This window comes from Aquarana catesbeiana, linkage group LG03 (genome assembly GCF_042186555.1).
Source record: "Aquarana catesbeiana isolate 2022-GZ linkage group LG03, ASM4218655v1, whole genome shotgun sequence".
NCBI lineage: Eukaryota > Metazoa > Chordata > Amphibia > Anura > Ranidae > Aquarana > Aquarana catesbeiana.
In genome coordinates this window covers 493,102,951-493,128,435 of record NC_133326.1, presented here as the reverse complement: position 1 = coordinate 493,128,435, position 25,485 = coordinate 493,102,951, and the positions used below count along the sequence as shown (strand labels likewise).

General features: G+C 41.7%; 1 protein-coding gene across 1 annotated transcript in view; it reads left to right on the top strand.

Annotated features, from left to right (window-relative positions):
* The window catches only part of MGAT4B (alpha-1,3-mannosyl-glycoprotein 4-beta-N-acetylglucosaminyltransferase B), a 992,488-nt gene that overhangs the window by 404,817 nt on the left and 562,186 nt on the right, over positions 1-25,485 (top strand). Inside the window, exons 2-4 of the mRNA XM_073621056.1 lie at positions 2,282-2,461; positions 21,370-21,510; positions 23,878-24,011. Of these exons, the coding sequence (XP_073477157.1) occupies positions 2,282-2,461; positions 21,370-21,510; positions 23,878-24,011 (455 nt within the window). The remainder of the gene's footprint in view (positions 1-2,281; positions 2,462-21,369; positions 21,511-23,877; positions 24,012-25,485) is intronic.

Genomic DNA, 25,485 nt, shown 5'->3' with positions numbered 1-25,485 from the left:
GAGAGAGAACAGAAAAGCAGGAGAGGTGACATGACAAACTCTGTAAGAAATGTACATATTTTAATTGAAGAAAGTGACCTGGAGTTTTTGAGTCCAAGGAGAGAAGGGGAGAGTTTCCAAGAAAAAAAAATGACTGCTCTGGGCCTTAACAAAATGGCAGCCTCCAGCAAAAAGGAACCACAGCAATGCTGGAGGCAATTTATAGCATACACTAATTTTGGTAGCATAATTATTAATGTGGAATGTGTGTTCTTTTATTAAAGAACATTAATTGTTATCAAACTGTTATGGGTAAAGTTCCACTTTAGAATCTTAGCTGGTAAAATTTTTAAACATGAGGCTCAGTTAGGATGCTTCTCATGTTTGCCAACAGCCCCGGTTGTTTTAAGACTTTTAAAAATGTAAATGACTGTGGGAATGGGACCTACAAAAGGAGACAATGATTTTACTCGTTTGTTAACAAAAAATCCACTTTTATTCAAACCACTTGCCGTAACCTATATGCAGTTTTGTAGTTTAATCTTACTAAAATTACCTTTTCATTTTAATCTGCAGCCATAGTAGTTAGTAAAACTTCTAACATTTTTGGTTTATATAGCTCTTGCAGCCAGAAACAATGCAAATTATGAACTTCCCAGTTTCCTGTGATTGCCTAACGTTTTTTTCCATAAGTTTACACAAAGCTTTAATTTACATCATAGATATCCCCTGCAGTAGGAGGTTAATACTTTAATGAGAAACCTTCAAAGGCTTCTAAACATATAAAGCGATGTTGTGGCCTAGACTTTTAATTTTACTTGGCCCAATCACGTAGTAACCACTTTCCGTCTGCTGTACGTTTATAAACGTCCTCGGACAGGAAGGATGATATCTCAGTCATCACTGCACCTGCAGCAATGGTCCAGGTATGATTTTGATGGGCCGGCAATTCCCTACAAAGCAAAAGTAATCCGAGCAGCTAAGAAGCTGCTGGATTACTTTTACAAGCAGTGGAATGGGGTCACACCTCCCTCCCGTCACCACTTTTACTGGGTGCTCCCGTGCAATCGGGGAGCCCAGTACGAATGCGACCGGTGGCATCTAGCTCTGGGCACACAGCGAAGGGAACAGATGTTGTTCCTCCCACTGTGTGATGTCAGAAACAGGGAGCAACAAGGATTTTGTCACTTCAGATAAAGTGTATTTTTTTTCCAGAAGATTTGTGTTTGAAAAAAACTGCACAAATATTGTGTGACACAAGAATATGCAATGCCCACCATTTTATTCTCTAGGGCATCTGCTTAAAAAATGTTTGGGGGGTTCCAAGGTGTTTTCTAGCAAAAAGAAAAAAAAAGATAGTTCTTTTTTACATGTAGGAGAGGAATGTCAGAATTGGCCCCGACTAAAATGTGTAGAATTCTGTTTCAGTGCTTATTCTGTTTTTTATTTATTTATTTTTTAGCATTTTACCATTTGGCATATTTGGAAACAAAGCCATTTGCTCCTTTGCATTGGTGCTGAGGTGTGTTTGTCAGGTTTGTTTCCAGCCTTCTACGTGCAACTTTGAAGGCGCCTTTCAAAGGGGGCAGTTACAGTCAACCTCCTTAGGACTCCTTAGGGCTTAGGACTGCCCTAAAACTGGGAACCCTTTTCAACTGCGTTATTCCATGTGAAGGTCAGAACAAAGTCTAACACCGGCCATACACATAAACCCTTCTCTTGATCTGCCCAGCAAAACAAAAACAAAAAAACCTATAGATTCCCCCATCCATGCTAAAGAGCATGGATGGAAAAATCTTTTGCTACCAGCTACTGGCAGGCAGCAGTTGTCAGAATACTCAGACTGGTTGCAGTCCCTCTTCAGCTGACTGCTTTCCACCCGCCTCCTTCAATTTCTGGGTTGAAGCTCAAAGCCTAATTTTGGCTAATTCACAGAAATCAATATCTGAGTCAGAAGCTGGTTCATATCTATTCATAAATGTTTGCTAACATCCTATACCTTGTTCACCTGGAGGTGATTATTTTTTTTTATTATTAAATGTCACTTTCTGATACACCTGTGGGAATTTTAATCTGAAAGTGGTCTTGTTCAAGTCTTGCTGGCATCAACGGGTTCTTGAGTGCTGATAATGAGTCTGGATGGTTACAAATGTATGCAGCAAAAGACAAAGTAGTGTGAACTTCATGGAAAAAAAATAGTTTTCTGTTTCTTAATACTATGTACTGTTCTGTAAGCCATGCTTCAACTACACCTTACAAATAAAAAAAAAAGTAAACCGTCATTTCCATTCTGTGCTTTCAGGAGATGTGGTGGATGTATATCAAAGGGAGTTCCTGGCCCTCAGGGACCGTCTTCATGCTGCTGAACAGGAGAACTTAAAACGCTCAAAGGAACTGAACCTGGTCCTGGATGAAATAAAGAGGGCCATATCCGAAAAACAAGCCTTACGAGACATCAACCGCACATGGAGCAGTTTATCTGGTGAGACACATTCTAGAACTAAGCAAACTCTTTATGGTAGACTGCCCTTAACTGTCAGTGCCTGGCGTGATTCATGTAGACATGACCTGGACTTTGGCTCAGACTGTGCCAGTTATATCAGGCGCAGGAAAAATGGCATTTGGCTCTATTTTCTATACCGTAATCTTATGTTCTATTCTGCTTTATGGCTTTTTTTAAACAAAGCTGACAGTTTTGCAATTACTGTTCCATATGATATAGGAGTCCATGCAAGAGTTCTGGATAATGAGGGCATCACAGAAGGAATTGGGTATCAAATTTAGCTGTTTTATTTTAAATCATGGACTATGAAAATTCTAAATCTTTTATTTGTTGGACAGAATCTTAGTTGTGCTGTTAATAACTTATGTTTTCTTTCTTTGTGTTTTTGCATCAGAAAAAAATTAAAGGAGAAGTATGGGAATCCGTTTTTTCACTTCAATATACTTACCTAGGTGGATGCAGCATCGGTCTGATGCTGCGTCAGTGCCTCTGCACTGAGAACCGAGCCATCGAACATTGGCGATCGCTTGGTTCTCTCGGCTCCCCAAGCAGAGAGCTGCTGACTGTTAATCCTGCTCTGCTCCTCCACTCTCACTGGAGTGCTAAACTGTGGAGGGGCAGGGAGCGGCCATCTCAGCGGCTTGCTGAGAGGCTGAGACAGCCATCAGTCCAGGCACCTGGCGGATCCAGACTTCCAGAGTCCGGATGATGCGGTGCCTGGACTAATCTGTGTGACATCAGCAAAGAGCGGACTTCAGACAGCTCTCTGATGAAAACGGGTCACAGGAGTGCAAAACGTATTGCACTCCTGTGACCCATAGGAGAAGCCCAGCCAAACGAGCTCAGGCTGGACCTATCCTTTAATTTACAGCAGTGACATCTATTTTTATGGTTATTTAAGGTTCATTCTCACTTTTGCCATCCCGGTGCATTGTGTTTTGTTGCATGTTAACTACTTGCTGACTGCTGAATGTACAATAACATCCTGGCTGCAAGCAGTTATAACAAGCTCAGCTGCAGCCATGAGCTTATTGTCATATTTTACAACCTGGCAATCGGCTGCAGTAAATGATCTGGGTGGCTCTACAGCCACCTAATCACTTTTACTGTAGTGAGAAAGATACATGATCTGAAGCATACAATCTGTACTTGATAAGCTGCATTGGAGGGCAGGGGGAACATTGGGGGTTTAATAGGTCCTTGATGACATCATAAAGAGACATCCATAAAAGGCTCCATAAAGAACCTGTCACCTGACATAGGGGGCTTGTTAGCCCCCTTGTGATCGCAATAAAGTTAAATTTAGAAAAAAGTGTAAAAAAAAAAAAATATTTTTTTTTTTTATTAACCTCCTTGGCGGTTTTCCCGAGTGTGGCTCGGGGTTAAAATTCAGGACCATTAGCGGTAACCCCGAGCCACACTCGGGATTACATCGCAGGATCCTGGTGCCTCCTTACTTACCTTGTCCCCGGGATCCTGCGATGTCCCCCGCAGTGTCCGTGGGCTCCGTCCTCCTCCGAAGCTTCTCTGTGCCAGGCTCCGTTCCCTGCGAGCGTCACGACGCACGGGGGCGGAGCCTGGCGGCAAATTAAAAAAAAAGTCAAAATTATAACACATACAGTACTGTAATCTTACAGATTACAGTACTGTATGAAATGCTTTCACATCCCTTTTGTCCCCAGTGCTTTGGCCCATGCCCTGCATGCAGTTTTATGTTATATATACTGTTCTTTCTGCCTGGAAACTGGAGATTGTCCATAGCAACCAAAAAGTGTCCCTTTACGTCAAAAGTGGCTTTAGACCAGCTAGAAAACAGCGATAGTAAATAAGAACACTTGCAGAATTGAGCGATAGTGAATTGTGGGGAAATTTATTTTATTACTATTTATTTTTATTTTTTTAATTATTTATTTTTATTTATTATATTATAATTTATGTTTTTGTGTTTCAAACTTTATCATACCCGGGATATCTACTAGACTCTGGTTTGGACAGATTTAAGTGTGTTATTGTTAAGATTTACAGACCTACAATATAAAACGCCAAATTTCCATGCAAAATAATTGTACCGCTTTCAGCACCTAAAATCCAAAATAATCATACCGCCAGGGAGGTTAATGTTTTTTTTTTAATAAAATAGTTTTTTTTAATAAAGATTTTTTTCTATAAAATTGTTTTTTTTTTTTTAAATAAAATAATTTTTTTTTTTTAATGTAAAAAGCACCCATCCCCTGTGCATATCCGCAAATGCAAACGCAGGCCCCGAACGTGTATGTAAACAGCAATAGCACCACATATGTGATATAACTCTGTGAACATCAGGTGAAAGCAATAATTCTAGGACCATCATTCACGATTAACTTTAAAGTGACAAGCTGTAAAGGCTTTAAAAATGCAATCTATGACCATTTTAGGGTTTACTTTGTCACCATTTCACAAACACATGCTATTTTTAGTCTTGCGTTTTTTAAGGGTAGCTTTATTGTTTTTAAAAGAAAAAGCATAGTGCAAACATAAAGAGACAATGCTTACCCAGAAACAACGAGCAACATAAGCTCAAAATGTCCATTCAATATATCGGTAGTTTATATGGAAAGCTCATATACGTAATAAAAACATAATTATGCATAGCGTACTTAGAGAATATAAAGGTCAGAGAGTTAGGCACAATCACAATAGTATCCATAAGTGGTAAATTTAAAAAATAAACTGAATGTTTAGTTGAAATAATCTTGGTAAAACAAAAGTTTCATGACTATGATCTCACCGAGGCTGGGACTTAACCTGTAGATGATACAGTTTTTGCAGAGTCTACCCAGATGGACCAGACTTTGTGGAATTTCCTAGGACAACCCCTGGCTTTGTAGGTCATTTTCTAAGTGGGATAGCCTGGTTTCCTAAGGCAATCCAAGAAGTGACAGTGGGTGGGGTCTGTGATTTCCATTGCATTGTTTTAGATTTCTTAGGGTAAAAAAGAACTAAGCGTAAAAATGCTATCATCATCTATATAGCCTAAGAAACATCGTAGGGTGTTACAAATATTAGGCTGCTACATAAGTGAGCTAATAAAGGCTGTAACTTCTGACCAAAAGGCTCTTATGCCGCGTACACACGGTCGGACTTTTTGGCTACAAAAGTCCGACAGCCCGTCCGACAGACTTTCGACGGACTTTTGGTGGACTTGCGGCAGACTTTCTAACAAACGGACTTAACTACATACGATCACACAAAAGTCCGACGGATTCGTACATGATGACGTACGACTGGACTAAAATAAGGAAGCTGATAGCCAGTAGCCAATAGCTGCCCTAGCGTGGGTTTTTGTCCGTTGGACTAGCATACAGACGAGCGGATTTCTGGGTCCGGCGGAGTTACGACGTAAAGATTTGAAGCATGTTCCAAATCTAAAGTCCGTCAGATTTGCGACTGGGAAAAGTCCACTGAAGGTCCGGTGAAGCCCACACACGATCGGATTGTCCACTGGCTTTGGTCCGTCGGACCAGTCCGGTCGAAAAGTCCGACCGTGTGTACGCGGCATAATAGGTGTGGTTTCCCAAAGCATATGAAAGAACGTGCCATCTGCAGCTGAGCACTTGGAACAAGCAGCGGAGGGCAACTTACCAAGGGGGAAAATAGGGCATGGGGTGTAAAATGAGCGATAGAAATTCTTTTGGCTGTATAACCTTATCCCTCGATGAGATGACCATGGGAACTTGTAAAGGGAGGATTTTCTGGCACACTTCCCCATGAGTTCCTCCAGTGAGTTTCTGTACTTTGCAGACGGTCAGTTTTGGAGTAAGTAAAGAGGAATAATATGTGGAAGTAAGTTTAGAATGTGTTGGGTCACGAAACAGCTTTTGCAGAAAGGAGGGTTGCATAGAAACATTAGTCAAGCCAAACTGAGTCGCTGCCATGTGTCTTAATTACAAATATCGGAAATAGGCCGAAGAGGGAAGTTCACGGTCCATTTAAAAATCTGAAAAGGGCGAAACACAGCAAGTGAGTATAATTGGGAAATACGTTTCACCCCGTGTCTAACACAGAACAATCCATCTGTTCAATGATAGAACTCTCGTAAACGTGGATTGTGTCAGAGAGGGGCATTAGGGCACACAGCACCCTCTCCCAAAGCACTTAGCTTAGAAAGTTGAAAAATATGCAGTGTCATAGCTAATATACCGGTACTAGCCTTACCCATAGTACACTATCTATAAATCTAATTCTGCAGGAAATCATAAGATGTGAGGATAGCTGCTTCCAGAGCCGTAACAGCTTTATCAACTTCAGGATAAAACCACCAATGGGCATGGGCCGATTGAGAAACAATATAATAGGTTTAAAAAAATAGTAAAGGTGTGGCGCTTAAATACAAGTCTATATAACCTACAACCAGTATTGTGTAATAAAGTGAATGCATCAGTCCAATGTGACATATTCCCAACACCAATGTTTCTTCAAAGTAAATCTGCAGTTTCCTCACCACTTGTGCGCAAAAGTGTGGATGCACACTTACCAGAGTTGTTTGACCCCTTTTTACAAGTAGGTCAAAAAGTACTTTTGCCCTCAGAGGCTGAAATCCCGTTGGGATTAGGCTCCAATATCCTTCTCCGATTTTAGTGATAATCATTCATGAGATGTCCTGAAGACACCGTACTTGGTGAAAGTACATCAAAGCGTGGGTCTGTCACTTCCAGGTCCTGTGTGACATCACATTCAAGTTTAGAGCTGAGAGCGAGTCATGGAACGCACACCAGCTTAAGGCAGGCTCAGTGGAATAATTCCCACCTTCCCATACACGCCATATATACTGGTGCCGGTCACAGGCACCATTACATGTGACTGTAACGTGTATACAGTTGTGCTCATAAGATTACATACCCTGACAGAATTTATGATTTCTTGGCCATTTTTCAGAGAATATGAATGATAAAACAAAAACTTTTCTTTCACTCATGGTTAGTGTTTGGCTGAAGCCATTTATTATCAATCAACTATGTTTACTCTTTTTAAATCATAATGGCAACAGAAACTACCCAAATGACCCTGATCAAAAGTTTACACACCCCAGTTCTTAATACTGTGTATTGCCCCCGTTAACATCAATGACAGCTTGAAGTCTTTTGTGGTATTTGCGGATGAGACCATCTTCTCAGATGGTAAAGCTGCCCTTTCCTCTTGGCAAAAAGCCTCCAGTTCCTGTAAATTCTTGGGCTGTCTTGCATGAACTGCACGTTTGAGATGTCCCCAGAGTGGCTCAATGATTTTGAGGTCAGGAGACTGAGATGGCCACTCCAGAACCTTCATTTTATTCTGCTGTAGCCAATGACAGGTCGACTTGGCCTTGTGTTTTGGATCATTGTCATGTTGGAATGTCCAAGTACGTCCCATGCGCAGCCTCCTGGCTGATGAATGAAAATGCTCCTCCAGTATTTTTTGATAACATACTGCATTTAACTTGCCAACAATTTAGACCAAATTTCCTGTGACTTTGTAGCTCGCACTCCCCAAAACATCAGTGATCCGCCTCCATACCTTTCATCACAGGCCTTGTTGACTCCTCTCCAAATGTAGCGTTTATGGTTGTGGCCAAAAAGCTAAATTTTGGTCTCATCACACTAAATGACTTTGTGTCAGAAGGTTTGATGCATGTCTCTGTGCTGTTTGGTGTATTGTAAGCGGGATACTTTGTGGCATTTGCATAGTAATGGCCTTCTTCTGGCGACTGGACCACGCAGCCCATCTTTCTTCAAGTGCTTCCTTATTGTGCATCTTGAAACAGCCACGCTTTCAGAGAGTCCTGTATTTCACCTGAAGTTATTTGTGGGTTTTTCTTTGCATCCCGAACAATTTTCCTGGCAGTTGTGGCTGAAATGTTAGTTGGTCTACCTGACTGTAGTTTGGTTTCAACAGAACCCCTCATTTTCCACTTCTTGATTAGTTTGAACACTGCTGATTGACATTCTCAATTCCTTAGATATCTTTCTATATCCCTTTCCTGTTTTGTACAGTTCAACTATCTTTTCCCGCAGATCCTTTTGACAATTGTTTTGCTTTCCCCATGACTCAGAATGCAGAAACGTCAGTGCAGCACTGGATGAAAGATGCAAGGGTCTGTCAGGAGTCCAGAAACACATTGATCTTTTATGCACACACCCTAATTACAAGCAAACAGATCACAGGTGAGGATGGTTAGCTTTTAATAGCCGTTCAGACCCCTTTTGTGTCAACTTGTGTGCATGTTATCAGGCCAAATCTCCAGGGTATGTAAACTTTTGATCAGGGTCATTTTTGTAGTTTCTGTTGCCATTATGATTTAAAAACAGTAAACACAGTTGATTGATAATAAATGGCTTCAGCCAAACACTAACCATGAGTGAAAAATGTTTTTGTGTTATCATTCATATTCTCTGAAAAATGGCCAAGAAATCATACATTCTGCCAGGGTATGTAAACTTATGAACACAACTGTATTTGCTTACTTTTAAATATTTTTAATAAATACCACACTATGAAGTTCTTATGTCTACCGTTTGGTCTTATCGTGAATGTTTTTCACTAAAATTGGATAAGGATATTGGAGCCTAATCCTAGTGGTATTTAAGCCTCTGAGGGCAAAAACACTTTTTTTTTTTTCTCAAATATTTTATTTAATCTGGAAAGGAAGTTTTCATGTCAACACAACAGTATACACATTAGATTATACATCATCATACTACAGTATGCAAAAGCCATATAAAATGAGAACCAAGAGAAAAAGAAAGGCAAACTGCCTATCTGTTTTTTTTTTGAGGCTAGAGCAAGAGAAAAAAAAAGGGGGGGGGGGGTTGCTTTCACGGTTTCCCGGTAGGGTTTGCTATGGAGCGAAATTTAGTCAGTGGCCTAAGTGGCAAAGAGTGCCATGCCCTCATCAGAGTAGACAAACATGTTCCATAGCGTCCAGGTTTTGGAATACTGTTACGGTGGCTGTGGCTCTTCCACGTGAGAGGGATACAGGACTTGGCGGCATTGAGGAGATGGCATATAATAGATCATTTTTAAATGTTTGCTGGGATGTTGGACACATGAAGGAGAAAGAAGGCTGGGTCTACCTGAACTTTATAATCTGTAAATTTTTGGCAATCCTCCTGACCGCCTCCAAAAAGAGATCCAATTTGGGATAGGACCAGAAAATGTGTAGTATCTTGCCCCCACTCCCTAAGACACCACCAGCACTGACTGGGTGTGTGAGAAGAATTTATGCAAGAGAGTTGGAGTGTAATACCATCTAGTCAGAATTTTAACCACTTCCATACGGGGCCTATTCTGGCACTCCTCTCCTACACGTAATAATCATCATTTTTTTTGCTAGAAAATTACTCAGAACCCCCAAACATATATTTTTTTTTTAGCAGACACCCTACAGAATAAAATGGCAGTCGTTGCAACTTTTTATCTCGCACGATATTTGTGCAACAATTTTTCAAACGCGTTTTTTTGGAAAAAAGCAGTTAGCCCAATTTTTTTATATAATGTGAAAGATGATGTTACGCCGAGTAAATGGACACCCAACATGTCACGCTTTAAAATTGCGCACACTCGTGGAATGACGCCAAACTTTGGTACTTAAAAATCTCCATAGGCGATGCTTTAAAATTTTTTACAGGTTACATGTTTACAGTTAGAGGAGGTCTAGTGCTAGAATTGTTGCTTGCACGTTAACGCAAGCGGCGATACCTCACATGTGTGGCTTAAACAGCGTTTACGTATGTGGGCGGGACTTGCATGTGCGTTCGGTTCTAAACGCGAGTTACTGGGGACCGGGGCATTTCAAATTATTTTTATTTATTTTTTATTTTACTTTATTTTTTTTATTTTTACACTTTCTTTTATATATATATATATATATATATATATATATATATATATATATATATATTTTTGTAAACATCCCTTGTAATAGGAATCGTTCATGACAGGTCCTCTTTATGGAGAGATGCAGGGTCAATAATACCCCGCATCTCTCCTCCAGGCTGGAAAGCATGAGATCGGGAAAAAAAAATCTACGATCTCATGCTTACCAGCCGCGGCTTTGTTTACATCTGTGGCCTGGATGTGACTTCATAACGTCGTACCCGGGCCTCCGACGGTCATAGAGATGACTGGTGACCATCTGGTCACCGGAAATCTCTATGGTCGTCATCCGGCGGCGGTCGATTCTTTCTCCGGGTCCCTGATGGCACGGGAGAGCCCGGAGAAGCACCGGATGGTGGCAGGAGGGGTGATGTCCCCTCCCGTTGCCTGTAAGAACGATCAAGCAGCGGAACTGCCGCTATGATCGTTCGTATGGTACACAGAGTCGCTGGCTGAAAACAAGAATATCTGAATGATGCCTGTAGCTGCAGGCAACGTTCAGATATTCCCACTGAAAGTCAAAGACGTCATATGAAGTCCTTGGGCTGGAAGTGGTTTTTAAAGTTAGTTTCCTGTATCTTTGTGCAAATCGAAGATTTAAATGCAAATGTTGCTTTGTTGGTCTGGGGAGAATATACGTCCCAAGTCGGCCTCTCATTTTGTTATACATGGTAGTCGGTAGTCCTCTGGAGGTATAATCAATAGGCTATAGGTTTGGGAGAGTACATGGGGTAAAACCCCTTGATCAGAGCAATATTCTTCGAGGGTGGTGAGGCGATGGTTAAAAGTATGTGGAAGCGGCAAGAAATGGAGAAAGTGGTGTAACTGAAGGGCCCTCCAGAAATCCAGATAAAAAGAGCCTGTAGGGCATCCTAAGGAAGAACGAGAATGACACTTATCCATTGATAGGAAATGAGAGGCCTGAAAGACGCCCGAACTATGTAAAGTTTGAAAAACCACGTCATGGAGACCTGGAGAGAATTTTCGGTTTCCTAAAATCAGAAACAATAGTGAATTCCGGGAGGAAAGAGATTCATGCATGAAAACCTTGGAGCATGTATGCGTTGTGGGTCCTATTAAGCAAAAGCGCTTTTTGACCTACGTGTAAAAAGGGGTCAAACATCTCTGGTGAGTGTGTATCTACACTTTTGAGCACAAGTGGTGAAAAACTGGAGATAACTTTGAAGAAACATTGGTGTTGGGAATATGTCACATTGGGCACTTTATTACACAATACTGGTTGTATGTTATAGAGACTTGTATGTAAGCGCCACACCTTTATTATTTTTTAATTTCTCACAAGTGGATTCTTTCCATTTAAAGGGGAAGCTACATGTGTTTTTTGTTTTGATGTATGCTAGCTTTTTTAAGGCGCCAAACATTGGTTGATTTATACTCAATATAATAGGTTTGAAGGTTGGGAACAGCGAGGCCCTCTCCTGAAATAGGTTGCAGGGTATCTTTAGCTATTCTGGCCACCTCGCCTGCCCAAATAAAGGAAGTAAGTATGGAATCAATCTCCTGAAATCATCGCTTGGGGATATATAATGGAGAATTATTTAATACATAGAGGTAGCGTGGAATATTCACCCTACCTAAAAGGTTCAGGGAAGATTAATCCAAACTTTTATAGTATTTTTCAGCTTGCGTAAAAGGGGGTCTAGATTATTCCAAAGATATAGAGCAGGGGTAGGCAACCTCGGCACTCCAGCTGTGGTGAAACTACAAACCCCATCATGCCTCTAGGAGTCATGCTTGTGATTGTGAGGGTCTTGCAATGTCTCATGGGACTTGTAGTTTCAAAACAGCTGGAGGGCCGAGGTTGCCTACCCCTGATATAGGGAGAGAGGCTGTTGTACTATTATTCCCAAATATCTGAAACTATGAATAATTTTCAAGAGGGACAAGAGGGTGGGATGGTGGCCAGAGCATCCTGGTCTAACTGGAAAATAAGGTACTTTTCCCAGTTAACCTGAGTAATGTCCACAATTCTGAATAACATTTAAAAGGACAGGCAATGGGGATTGCGGATTTGCCAAATAAATAAGCAAGTCATCCGCATATAGGGAAACCTATTTTTCCAATCTATTGATGGTCAGCCCAGGGATAGCAGCATTAGACCGAAGCAATTTGGCTAAGGGTGCTATCGCTATGGCGAATAACAAGGGTGATAGGGGGCAACCCTGTCTGGTACCCCACATTATTGCAAAGGACTCAAAAACAAGTTGTTCACCTGTATTATAGCTTATGTTTTATGGTACAACAGCTAAATCCATCTAAGGAAGTTAGGTACAAAACCAAAGTACCTCCAACATATAAGGCCATTTGACCGAGTCAAAGGCTTTGTGGGTATCCAGGGCTAGTACAGCCCTGGAGCTCATAGCATCACGTGTAGCCAATAGATTAGTTAATGGATGTAGATTGTCCCGGAATAAATCTAGTTTTGTCTGAACACATTATAGTGGCAAAAACCTAATTAACTCTATGGGCAAGAACTTAAGCTAACGTTTTTACCTCTGAATTGATCAATGAGATAGGACAGTAGGATTCACAATAGAGGTAATCCTTGTGTGGTTTCCGAATCACTACAATCAATGACTCGGACATAGAATGTGGCAAACTGCTTCGGAGGCATAAGTAAATACCTGGAGTAAGTGGGGAATAAGGATATCTTTATATTGCATGTACCACTCTATAGAAAAGCTATCTAGGCCTGATGTCTTGTTACGTGCAAAGGAACACATGGCTAATTCTATTTTCTCTGATGTGAAAGGAGCATCTAGGAGCAAAACTTTGCTTACAGACAATTTAGAAAGTTGGATATCATAGAAATAATCATCCACTTCAATAATGGTAGCACATAATGTGCTCTAGTAATATATAGATCAGAATAGAAAGACACAAAGGAACAAACCATCTATTGGGTTTGTTCAACAATGACTCCTGTAGGAGTTATAGGAATAGTGCAAGGTTGGAAGTCATGTTTGGAAAGATATTCCAGTAAGCGACTATTTTTATAGATCATCTTGAATATCTTCTGAGTTTGGTATAATAATTGTTTTGGGTGTGTTCTGTAAGAATCAGATCCAATTCCCTGGCCAAGCAGCATAAGTGGCAGGGTTGGATGTGGCAGAGTAATGGGTTTCAGTATCAGATAGGGCCTTCTCCGTATCAACTTATCTAGACTGGGCTGCCTTACAGGCTTTCCCAATGGCAGCAGCAAATGTACTGCGCATAGTGGTGCTTCTGGCATCCCAGACCCCAGGCACAGACGTGGTCTGTGCATTGAGCAGCCAGTAGGAATTCGTTTCAAGAAGCCCCTGATCTGTCACTGTTGGATCAACCAGCTGGCGTGGACTCAGCCTCTAGACTTAATAATTAATATGTGCGCCTAGAGCAAGATCTAACAGAAAAGAGAGTGGTCAGAAATTGTTCTGGGGAGGTATCAAACTGCAGATACAGAGCCAAGTAGGTCATGGGAAAGTGAACACAGATCAGTACGGGATAGGGTAACATAGGTGTCAGAGTGGCAGAAATATTCCCTGGTAAAAGCATGCTTGCATCTACAAGGTTGAATTTATCCAAATAAGAACGTAAGGGAGTTGGGAGTCTGGTCGAACCACTATGTCTATCAAGGGCGTTAGCTAAGAATGTATTGAAGTCACCTGCCAGAATAAGGGGGCCTTCAGCTAACTCCAGAGCCATTCCCATAATTTGTTCAAAAAGTGTTTTAGTGAATGAAGGGGAAATATATAAATTGACCAGAGTATAAAGTTTTCCTAAAATTTCCAAAACAAGAATTACAAAGCATCCCCCTGGATCTGTCTTAATATGTGCAGTGCAGAGCATAAGTGATTTCAGCACACTTAAGAGCCATAACATTACAGATATGTTTCCTGAAGAAGGATAACATGCGTGTTATGACAAGCTCGGTACTCAAACATTAAAGAGAGTTGACTTTAGAGCTGAGTCCTCTGATATTCCAAGAAACTATACGTAATATTGTCATAGCAAAACAAAAGAAGACATCAGTAAAATAGGATTACACCAGTATATGTACAGTATTGCCTGTAGTAGAGAAATCACAGAGCAAAAAGGATCATGGAAGAAAGGACCCAGGAATAACAGCAGAAAAATCAGTGTAGAATGCATAAAAAGACCATAAACATTAAATCGACATATAGCTGTGAAGAAAGTGTATTAACAAAACCCCATTAGAAACCATTTCCCTAGCTATCCTGGCTCCCAAATCCCAAAAATTGGAAACTTTTTCCCTGGAACCAGAACTATTCATTGGGTGTGTGTGTGTGTGTGTGTGGGGGGGGGGGGGGGACGCTGTTAAGCCCAGGAGAGGACAGAGCAAGCATTAATTACCAAAAGTACTGAAAGTGAACAATAAACTAGTTGTTGTTTGCAGGGCTCAGACTATAACTGCACCATAGCAGAGAAAAGTAGGTAGTCAACACCCGGGCTATGAAGGAAACATAAGCAACTGAAACTCGGAGCCAAAGGCAGAAAACTGCAGAACCAGTAGAAGTTGAAGGAACTCCAAGCCAATACACTGCTCAGAACTGAAGTAGGCAAGGGCCTGTCACATAGGGCAAACTGAGCTTGTAAATAAAGGAGTAGAAATGGCATCGGCAGGGAACTAGGTAGCATCCAGTAATAAGACACCTGGTAGACAGTAGGCGACATGCGTGATAGAGAGGTGTCTAAAGAAGCAGATCCTCTTGAGACATAGGCAGCTACAATGATCAGAGTGATTCAACAGGGTTAGCGAGGAGGAGTACATCTAGTTGAACATGATGGAGCCTTCGGACCCATGGCATCCACCCACTGCAGACCATCTTGAAGAAGTGAGCCCTGCCCTGATGGATAGCTCGCAGGCGTGCTGGATAAAGCATACTTTGAAGATCCCGTAGTCTCTTGTTGACAGAAAAGAATGATGTCTGTTGTTTTTGCATAACAGCAGAGAAGTCTGGGAAAATGGAGATGGTGTTGCCATTGTAAAAAAGTTGACCCTTTTCTCTTGCCACTTGCAATACAGCTTCTTTATCACGATAATGCCACACCTCAATCAAAATATGGCTAGGTGGCTCTCCAGATGGTAATGGGCGTAGTGGGACTCTGTAGGCCCCTTCAATAGCAAATAATGAAGAAAAAGCAGTGGCCCAGAAGGTAGTGACAAGCCAGTGTTCCGTAAAGGATTCAGGGTTCCTCCCTTCGTACCCCTCAGGGAACCCCAAAAACCTCTGGTTATTTTGGCATAGGCAATCCTCCAGATCAATCAACTTATCCACAATAGCCTCATGGCCTTTCCACAAATCAGTCACAGAAGCCTGTAAAGGGTGGGTAGTATCCTCCAAATCACTCACCCGCTGTTCAGCATTTGTATCTTAATGGTGGAGATTATGAACGTTCTACTTAAGAAAGGACAAGTCCATCTGGACAGAGTCTATTTGAGTGGTTAAGGCTGCCTGCCAATGTTGTATAGCCTCCATAATTTGAGACGGGGTTGGCTCAGTGGGGGAGTCAGAGCAGGCAGGAGAGGAATCATCAGCAGTCCCAAGTGGCACGCAGTCTAGGGACACAGCTGAGGCAGAAGCAGAGAGAATGGAGGACTTGCCCCATGAAGGATCAAATGACTGTTGGCCAGCGTGCTGTGCCAAGGGAAGCTACATGCTGAGAAAGGAATACATGCCATCTTGGAGCAGTACACAAGGAGGGAGAGAAGACTTGAAGCCTGGTGCCACCGATCCAGTCTGCACGATTTTGACCATCCCCGCTGTGTCCCAGGAGTGGCAGTGAGTGGAGGAAGGTGTTTGTGGGTGTGGCAGGTTTACTGCAGGATGAAAAAAAAAAAATAGTATACTCATGCGCTGCTAAATATAATATGTGAATTATAAATATGTAACGAACTGCTGCAACCACCTATCAAGTGCACTCTCTCAATCAAACAGTAATAAAAAAATCCTAAAAGATGGTGCGCTGTTCCTTTAAAAACTGTAATAAGGGCCAGATGGCTTTACATTGTGTAATAAGACTTACAATGAGCATCTCATGTCTCATTTCACGTCAGCTTTCAATGCGATTTTGGAGGGCCACACCATATCCCCTGACCTTCTCCATACCACTATCATGATTTTCCCTAAAATCTATTACCCTATTACTGACTTACTAATGAAACTGTGATCCACTGACCTTTTGGTCAATGCATAAGGTGAGCAAGCATTGCACTCAGAGGTGATTGGTGGTTGGAGCAACTTGGGATACTCACTTTTTTCATTAATTGCAAGTGTGCACTGTTTTTGAAGCACCTTTTATTGCATTATCGACATTTACGCTTAAAAAGCACTTTTTTCACTTTAATATTGAATGACCTGTCCGATTTAATTGTTCTACACAAATAGGTTGTCCACATAAAATTGTTGCTAATAACATTCCATGTTCTGTCATGTTCTGTCACAAGAATTTGTCTATGGTGATATAATTTTTTTATTTTGATGTATTTAATCACGCACATACTGCATGATTGATTACAGTTTTTAACTGAAGGATGAGCGTAGGCTAGACAGAGCTCTGGAGATCCGTTGCTCACATCATGGAAGTTGGCCACTGTGCTCGATATTCTCCCACTCCCCTCTCTTGGCTGTTAGAAATTAGCAACTTGAAGCGAAGGTCCACCCAAAAGGAGAAGCTTTGCTTGTTCACACCAACCCCCCTGCCTCCACTGCCACATTCGGCACTTTTTTGGGGCGGAAGGGAGAACCAGGTACCCGCTCCCACTTCCGGGTAAGATTGCCACACAAAGACTGCTGCCTTCTGGGAGACACACAGGTCCCAGAGGACAGCAGGACCATTCAAAAAGCACAGCGCGACTTGAGCATGCGCAGTAGGAAACAGGCTTTGAAGCCGCAACGCTTCACTTCCTGATTCCCTTTGTGAAGATGCCGGCGCCTGCACCAAAGCCGATGGACGAATCAGCTAGGGGTGCCAACATCGCGGGATACCTGGACAGGTAAGTGTCCTTATATTAAAAGTCAGCAGCTACAGTATTTATAGTTGTTGCCTTTTATTTTTTTTTACAGGCTGGAACTCCGCTTTAAAGACAACCAGTCACCAATGGTCATCTCTAATAATCTAAATCTCTTCTCTTTGGTTGTAATAATAGTGCTGCTTTAAATAGAAATTAATTGATCTAATATTTGCTCGTACTTTCTCTCTTTCAAATGAAAACAATCAGGCTGTAATGCTCTCACATCTTCTACTTGAGCTCAGTTCTTACCAAAGACACTCAAATAATTTTCATAGAACAAAATTGCAGTCAGGATTATATGAAGGAAATTGAGACTTTGCATTGCAACTTGCTGGCGACTTTGATGTTTTGCGACTTTGTATTGTAATGATTGGCCAAAACCAGAGTGTGACACATATTATTGAACTTACATTTTTTGGACCATTCTTTGGCCGAAAAGCTCTCCCAATCCTCATAGTAGAGTCTTGCTACGGCTAACCATGCTCAGTCTCGTTTGTCTTGGTCTTTATAGGTCAGGTCCCTTGTATCAAAAATTGCAGGATGCTCACCTACAAGTCAGATGAGCTGTTCATCTTTTCTGCTGTGTGAACACAGCTGTACAATGTGCTTGCTAGGTGGACAGAGTGCTCTGGGAGGTGACAATGCTTGGGAGAGGATTTTGAGCTGCAGGGATCGAGGCTAAGGCACATGTACACAGCAGAAAATGGAATGGGAGTAGTATATAGGGTTAAAAAGCCAAAGTCGCAAAGATGGGACAAAGAAACGACTTTCTTGTGACTTTTGTGATTTTTTAAATTTTTTATAATGAAGTCTATGGCACTCATGTCGCAAAGAAGATGCAAAACAGTAGTGCAGAAACTATTTGTTTTGTCGCTGCGACTTGAGTCACAGCAATTAAGACAGCACCCATTGAAATTAATGTGTTTTAAACTTGTCATGAGACTTTGTAGCGCACTTCGCATGAGAAGTCACTGCAGTGTGAACCTGGGCTTTACCCTTCTCCAGTGGGAAAAGAAAACAAACGAATACCAGCACATATACACCTATCCTATTGTAACAAACCTCTATTTCTGACTTGTAACATTAATCATACTGCAGTTGAAGTTTGATTTTTGTTGAATAGGGTCTGCTTCCTTAGATAACATCAGTAAGCCTAAGCTTTTGTTTATTCGGTGTTTTAGCTAATTGCCATGTGGATAATGCTTTTGTAAACTTCATATGCTTTCTCTTTAGTATTTGTATTTGCTATTAAAGAGAAGGTAGAAAAGCCCCTATAGACCCAGTCTAAGGTGTGGATAAAGTTAATGAACCAATCCCCCACTAGCAATAAGCTCACATATAATACTGCTTGTAATTATTATGAAGATGCCTTGAAAAAAATTGATAACACGAGGAACTGTCTACCTAAACCAAGTAGATAAACTGTATACAATTTCTTTTGCCTTTTTTTAAAGTGGTATTAAACGCAAAAGCAAACCTTTGTTATATTGCAGATTACCATTCTTAAGATGTGATTGCTGCATTCATTTTCTTTTTTAGACTTTCTTCTGTTTTCATTTGGCGATCCAGACAGTAAGTCTGTTTTTCAAAAGAACAAGCTCTCCAGCCGAATGTATCAGTTACAGAGAGGGGACAAACCATTTAACAATCACAGGGGTGCTTACAATGATCATCTTTTATTTATATATTAAAAATCTTGATCCAAAAAGCAAAAAAAAACTTTCCTGTAACTACTTATGAAGAATTAGCTGGAGTTTGACTTCCATCTGTTAGTGTATCTAAATCTGCTAATAAAGCTAACACTCCACTCCATACTGACAACGCTGCTATCCAAATGTGCCCCCTGTGTTCTTTCATCCAGAGTGAGCGCAATAGAGTAGGTGTGTTACTGGCCAGCTCACAGTGAAAACAGAGGAAATAAAAGAAAATTGATACAGCCAACACATCTAATGATTGGTAAGCTGAAATATAATACATTTTTGGCTTGGGGTTTAATACCACTTTATTCCCAACTTCAGCCCAAACTTTTTTTTTTCTTCTTTTTTTTTTTTTTATGAAAAGATTTGGGGATAGGCAGAGTAAGCCCGTTCACACTAAGTGCACTTATGCCGCGTACACACGGTCAGACTTGCCAAAGGGCTAAACTCCGTCGGCATTTCCGATGGAAAGATTTAGAATATGTTCTATATCTGAGTCTGTCGGAAATGCCGACAGAAAAAGTCCGATGGAGCATACACACGGTCCCATCTGACTTTTTCTGTTGGGAAGTCCGGCCGTGTGTACGCGGCATTACCTGTGATTTTCCTCATGCATCAACACAGGTAAATGTTGTGGCACATAAAACACGCATTACCCCCAGCCGCATATACCTGCAGTCCAAAATGGCTGCTGCTTGCACACTAAACTGCTACGGTGTAGTGGTGGCTTAATGTGCGGGCAAATTTGAACGGGCCCTTGGGGTGCTTTGCTTTCTGGTTTAAAGTGGGGAGTCCTATCGTTCATTTTTTATTTTGGCAGTGTATTTCTCAATATCTTCAGTCGTACAGAAAAAAAAATCAAAAGTGTGCATTTGTCTTGTGGTGGTGGTTGAGAAAGAGCATGTTGGTGCAGTGGCAGAGAGTGGGTTTGTGCATGTGGGTACATTGGCGGAGAATCATGTTGTGTGCAACGATGCAGTACACAGTTGCATTGTGCCCGTTGGTTTAGATGTGTGGAATGTAGTGCATGTTGGTGCAGTGATGGAGACTAGGGTATGTGTGGCAGTGGTGGGGAGCCAAGTTGTGCATTACTGTGCAATGGTGCCAAGCAAGGCTATGTGTGTCAGTGCTCAAGGGCCAATAAGTTGTAGGTAGGGCCTCTGCTGGCTGTTCACTCTCACCTTCTTGTGACTCCTCCAGTCAAGAATATTTATTCGGGTCAATGACTGTAAGTATAAAAGACAAAAGCTTTGCATGAGATTCAGGAAACTAAAATTTTTAGGAGAAATTAGTAAAGGAAAACTGAATGTTTTTTTGGCAAGTTCTCTTTTAATGGCCTGATCCTTGCCTAAGTGACCTGATCCTTGCCTACCCACAACAGTAAAAGTCAGTTTGTATATGCAGTGAAGCATTTTTTTTATACTCACTGTGGAACCTAAGGGGGGTTAATCCTCCACATTGTGTAAAAAGGCTGTTTGATCAGGTCTTCTCTGATCCTCCCTTTCTTCCACAGTCCCGAATCCATCTCCTGATAGTACAGAGCATTGGAGGCACTTTGCACATGCTCAGTTTGATGTGTATTGCTAGAGCGTTTTCTTTGTATTTAGGGAGGGTGCATGTGATCAGCACAGGGCCAATCAGCACTGTCCATACAGAGGGTCAGGAGTCTTGCAGCCTCTTAGGACAGTCAGATGAGAATGAAAACTCCTCCTACATTCTTTAACCAGGCACTGATAGAAGTCACAAAACTGCTATATACTGCTGATGGGAAAAGGTATTTAGCAGTTTATATTTACTAAAATAATTGCATGTTCACGTTCTCTGTACTGTGGGAGACCAAATATAGTGAATACAGGGTCCTGGGTATAATAACACTTTATTTTTTTAATTTCTGTATTGGAAGAAAAAAAATCTTTACGTAGGACCCCCCCATCAAGAAAAGAAAAATAGTACTCTAATGGAAGCTCATTGTATTTCACCTTCTGTGTCCGTTTAAATAGATCCTTTTAACCTTTCTCCTGACTAAATTGCTTAGTACATTCTGAGGTTTATAAGGAGAAAACATGTTTTTCTCCAAACTAAATTGAACTAATGATTCTTTTTCAATCCGCGGGCCAAACCTCATCAATCAGGGGGCCGCTGCAAATGAGTTCAATCGTCTGCACATTGTGCTCTCTCTCTTATCAGGCTTTTTAACGTTAATTTAGAAATCACCATCTCAAAATGCATTTACCTTGTCTGTTTGCTGGATCTTTTTCTTTAAGATGAAACCAAGTTGAAATTGTGGAACATCACAAACAAGAATGTATTACATCTACCGACCATTTTCCATCACCTTCCCCACCTGCTATCAAAGGAGAACAGCTTGCAGCCGGCAATACATGTGGGTCAAGGTCGAACAGGAGGTAGGCATTGTTAGTAATTCTTTCCCGACATGTCTGGTCAGACCAGTATTAACCTGGTATTACTAGTATTAACTTGGTATTGCATGTCAGGTGTACTTTGTGATAAATCAGAGGCGGACAAACTGATGTACTTTTCAGGACAAATCTTGTAGCCAACAGGAAAAATGTAGCCACCAGATTTATGTGCATCCATTGTCAACGGAAGAAAATTGGATTGCCTACTTGGCCATGAATATAACCCACGTCGATCTATAGATGGTAGTCACTTCTTCCCCACTTGTACTCATAAGTGTAAAAGTGTTTAGGTAACCCAGTAAACTTTTTTTTACATTATTAGTGTTGCAAGGTTGCCTGCAGCATTCATTTTTACTCCATAAGAAAATGATAGGTGCCCAAAATTGACTAAACTGCAGATCTCAAAAGGGCAATCATCCAGTGTCTATGGATATGCTAAAGCTGGATGTAAACATGGCTGTCTTCCTCTGAAACAAGCACACTGAGGGAGATTTACTAAAACTGGTGAACTCAAAATCTGGTGCAGCTGTGCTTTGTAGCCAATTAGCGTTTTCTTCATCACGTTCAATTAATGTAATACTAAAGTCTTGTTTTTTTTAAATTTAAAAATAGCAAACATGTTATACTTAGCTGCTCTGTGTAGTGGTTTGGCACAGAGCAGCCCAGAGCCTCCTCTTCTCGGAACCCTGGCCATTCCCTCCTGCCTCCTGCCCCCACAGCAAGCAGCTTGCTATGGGGGCACCCGAGCCGAGCCGCTGCTCTGTGTGTTCATTCAGACACGGAGCCACAGCTCGGCCCCGCCCACTCTTCTTATTGGCTCACTGAATTTGATTGACAGCAGTGGGAGCCAATGGCGCCCGCTGTGTGTCTGAGCCAATCGGGAGGGAGAGTCCCGAACAGCCGAGTCTCTCATGCAACATCGCTGGATCAAGATGGGGCTCAGGTAAGTATTAGGGGGGCTGAGGGAGGCTGCTGCACACAGAAGGCTTTTTATCTTAATGCATAGAATGCATTTGGAACCACTTTAAACTTTGACAGTAAAAGCTGGAAGCTGATTGGTTTCTATGCAGAGCTGCTCCAGACTTTGCACTCTCCAGTTTTAGTCAGACAACCCCACTGTTAACTTGCATGTGTCCTGTCCATAGATTCGTGAATTAAGACCCTTATTTAGGTGACCAATAAACTATAGACCTTAACAAATTCTAACCCAGTCAGCTGCCTTTTCCTTTTCCAGGTCACCTATTAGGTTTGAAAACCTTGTAGACAGCCCAAAATACAAACTACAGTTACTTACCGAACAATTGACTAGGTAAATATGTTTCATGTAAGGTTCTATTGACATGAAATTTTCACCATATGTTGATAACAATCCATACATAGAAAGAAACCAAAACAAATGAGTTCAGAAATTAATTTGTGTAATAAAATGGAATTTTATACGAAGTATTAAATACATTTCAGATAGCGTGTTCAATACTTTTTCCCTGTGTCATTCCATTTTATTACACAACTTAAAGTGGTTGCAAACCCTTTAAAAAAATCCCCCCCCCCAAAAAAAACCTGCAAGATAAAGGCATAATGAGCTAGTATGCATAGCATACTAGCTCATTATGAATTACTTATCGAAGCCCCCACAGCGGTCCTCATTCACCGCTCCGGCGGCCAACATCTCTCCGGGGAGTTACTTCCTGGTATCGCGGCTCTGGCGCTGTGATTGGCTGGAGCCGCAATGACGTCACTCCCACGTGCGGGAGCCCCCAGTAATGGCACAGTACAATTGAAGCAACGGCATGTACGTGCCATTGCTTCAGTTTGCTTAAGTGCGCATGTGCAAATGACGTTGGCACATGCAAATACAGGGATATCTCCTAAACCGTGCAGGTTTAGAAGATATCCAGTGTAGCTACAGGTAAGCCTAATTATAGGCTTGCCTGTAGAATAAAGTGGTTGCAAAGGGTTTACAACCACTTTAATTCCTGAATGTATTTGTTTTGGTATCTTTGTATGTATGGATTGCATGGGTTGTTACTGACATGTGGGGAACATTTCCTCTCAAAAACACCTTTATAAATATATATATATATTTACCTAGAAAAATGGAGACCTGTTCAATACTTATTTTACCCGCTGTATGTTAATTTTGGGTTTCTTAAATGCAGTTTTTAATTGGTTATACTTTTTTTATTGCACTGAACATTTATCATTACTATGATATGCTCATTAAAAAAAAACACACCTTTTCAGAATGAGCAACTGAATTGTCCCTAATTTGTTGTACTTGTTTATTAATGTACAATATTATACTTCAGTTATTTTAATGCTTCGTCTTAATGTCTCCTTTTTATTTGCCAGTATCTGTAGTAATGGGGATCCCCAGTGTGAAGAGGGAGGTGCACTCCTACTTGGCAGACACCCTCAACTCCTTGATATCTGAGCTTAATCAACAGGAGAAAGAAGACTGTGTGATTGTGGTGCTAATAGCAGAGGTATTTCAATTAATTGATAATCATAAATATTTGGGAACTATTTTGCCCAAGACTTTTTCATTTTCCTAAAAGGTAACTCCACTTTCTGGGGAAAAAAATACAGCGAGTAAAAATAACAAATAATATAACCTATACAATTGCTACACAAGCTATATTGTAATAAACACAAAAAAATTAATTTCCTTTTCAAACTGCAGCTGCTGCAATTTTCTATAATTTCAATGCAATTTGACTCCTAGCGGCGTTACGTGCACAGTTTGTGTACAGAACTCTCCCAGAAATGTAATTTCCTGTTTGTTTGAAGAACTCTGCACTAGGAAACAAGTCAGGTTTTAGGCATCCTTTGCAACAAAAATGTCATTTTTGGTGAGATAATTTCCTAGGAGTTAATCACTTCTAAACGGATGGAGACACCAGCTGATTTAATTAGTCACTCTTTTTCAGAGTCAGTATCAGTGTTTTTTTTCTCAACAAAAGTGGAGTAAGCCTGGGTTCACAGCGAGCTTGTAAACCCAAAGTATGCCAGTTGGAAGTTTACTTTTGTAGTCTTTTTTTTTTTTTTTACTGAATAACAAGTCCCACCTTTTGGCTAAGATCCACTGTAGTATCTGTTTTTATCAGTGTCCAGTAGGGGTGCTGCTTGCTCTGGCTTGACCAGGAGCTGGGGTGACTGGCTATGTACCTCTACTGGAGTTATGGAGGCTCGGAAAGGCTAGTACTGGCTGGAACAGAAATTGGCACATGTGGGAATGTGGAGAGCACGGGGGGCAGCAGAGAGCATGGGGAATTGTGGAGAGCATGGGGGGGGGGGGGGGGGGGCAGCAGAGAGCATGGAGGAATGTAGAGAGTACAGGGGGGTGGCACAGAGCATGGGGGGGCAGCAGAGAGCATGGGGGAATGTCGAGAGCACAGGGGGGGTGGCAGAGAGCATGGCGGGAGGTGGAGAGCACAGGGGGGCAGCAGAGAGCATGGGGGAAGGTGGAGAGCCCGGGGGGGCAGCAGAGAGAAGCAGGATAGGAGGAGCAGTGGGGGCGGCTGCATATAGAAGAATCATTCTCTCCATCTTCCTCCCGCAGTCTCGGAATGCCTACTTCTCCTCTACCTCTCGCAGGTATTCAGAGACTGCAGAGACTGCAGAAGGAAGATGAAAAGAATGATTGTTCTATATGCAGCCGCCAACACTGCTCCTCCTATGCAGGGGCTGCACTCACATTTTCTCTTACCGGTTAGCTCCATGGTGTTTGCTGTAGCTCCTCCCCCCTTCACAGTCATGTTTCTGTCCCCCCGGTGCCGATGGCTGAGCTTAACTGGCAGCGGTGCAGGCTCAAACAGCAGCTCAGCTGCCTTGGGCCCCGCGAAGACTGGCGGCCCAGGCGGCCCCGACCCACTGGGCAAGTGCCTGGGTTTGCCCTATGACTAATCTGGGCCTGCTCTCTAGATATGCAAAGCTGGTAGAGACATATCCAAAAAGACT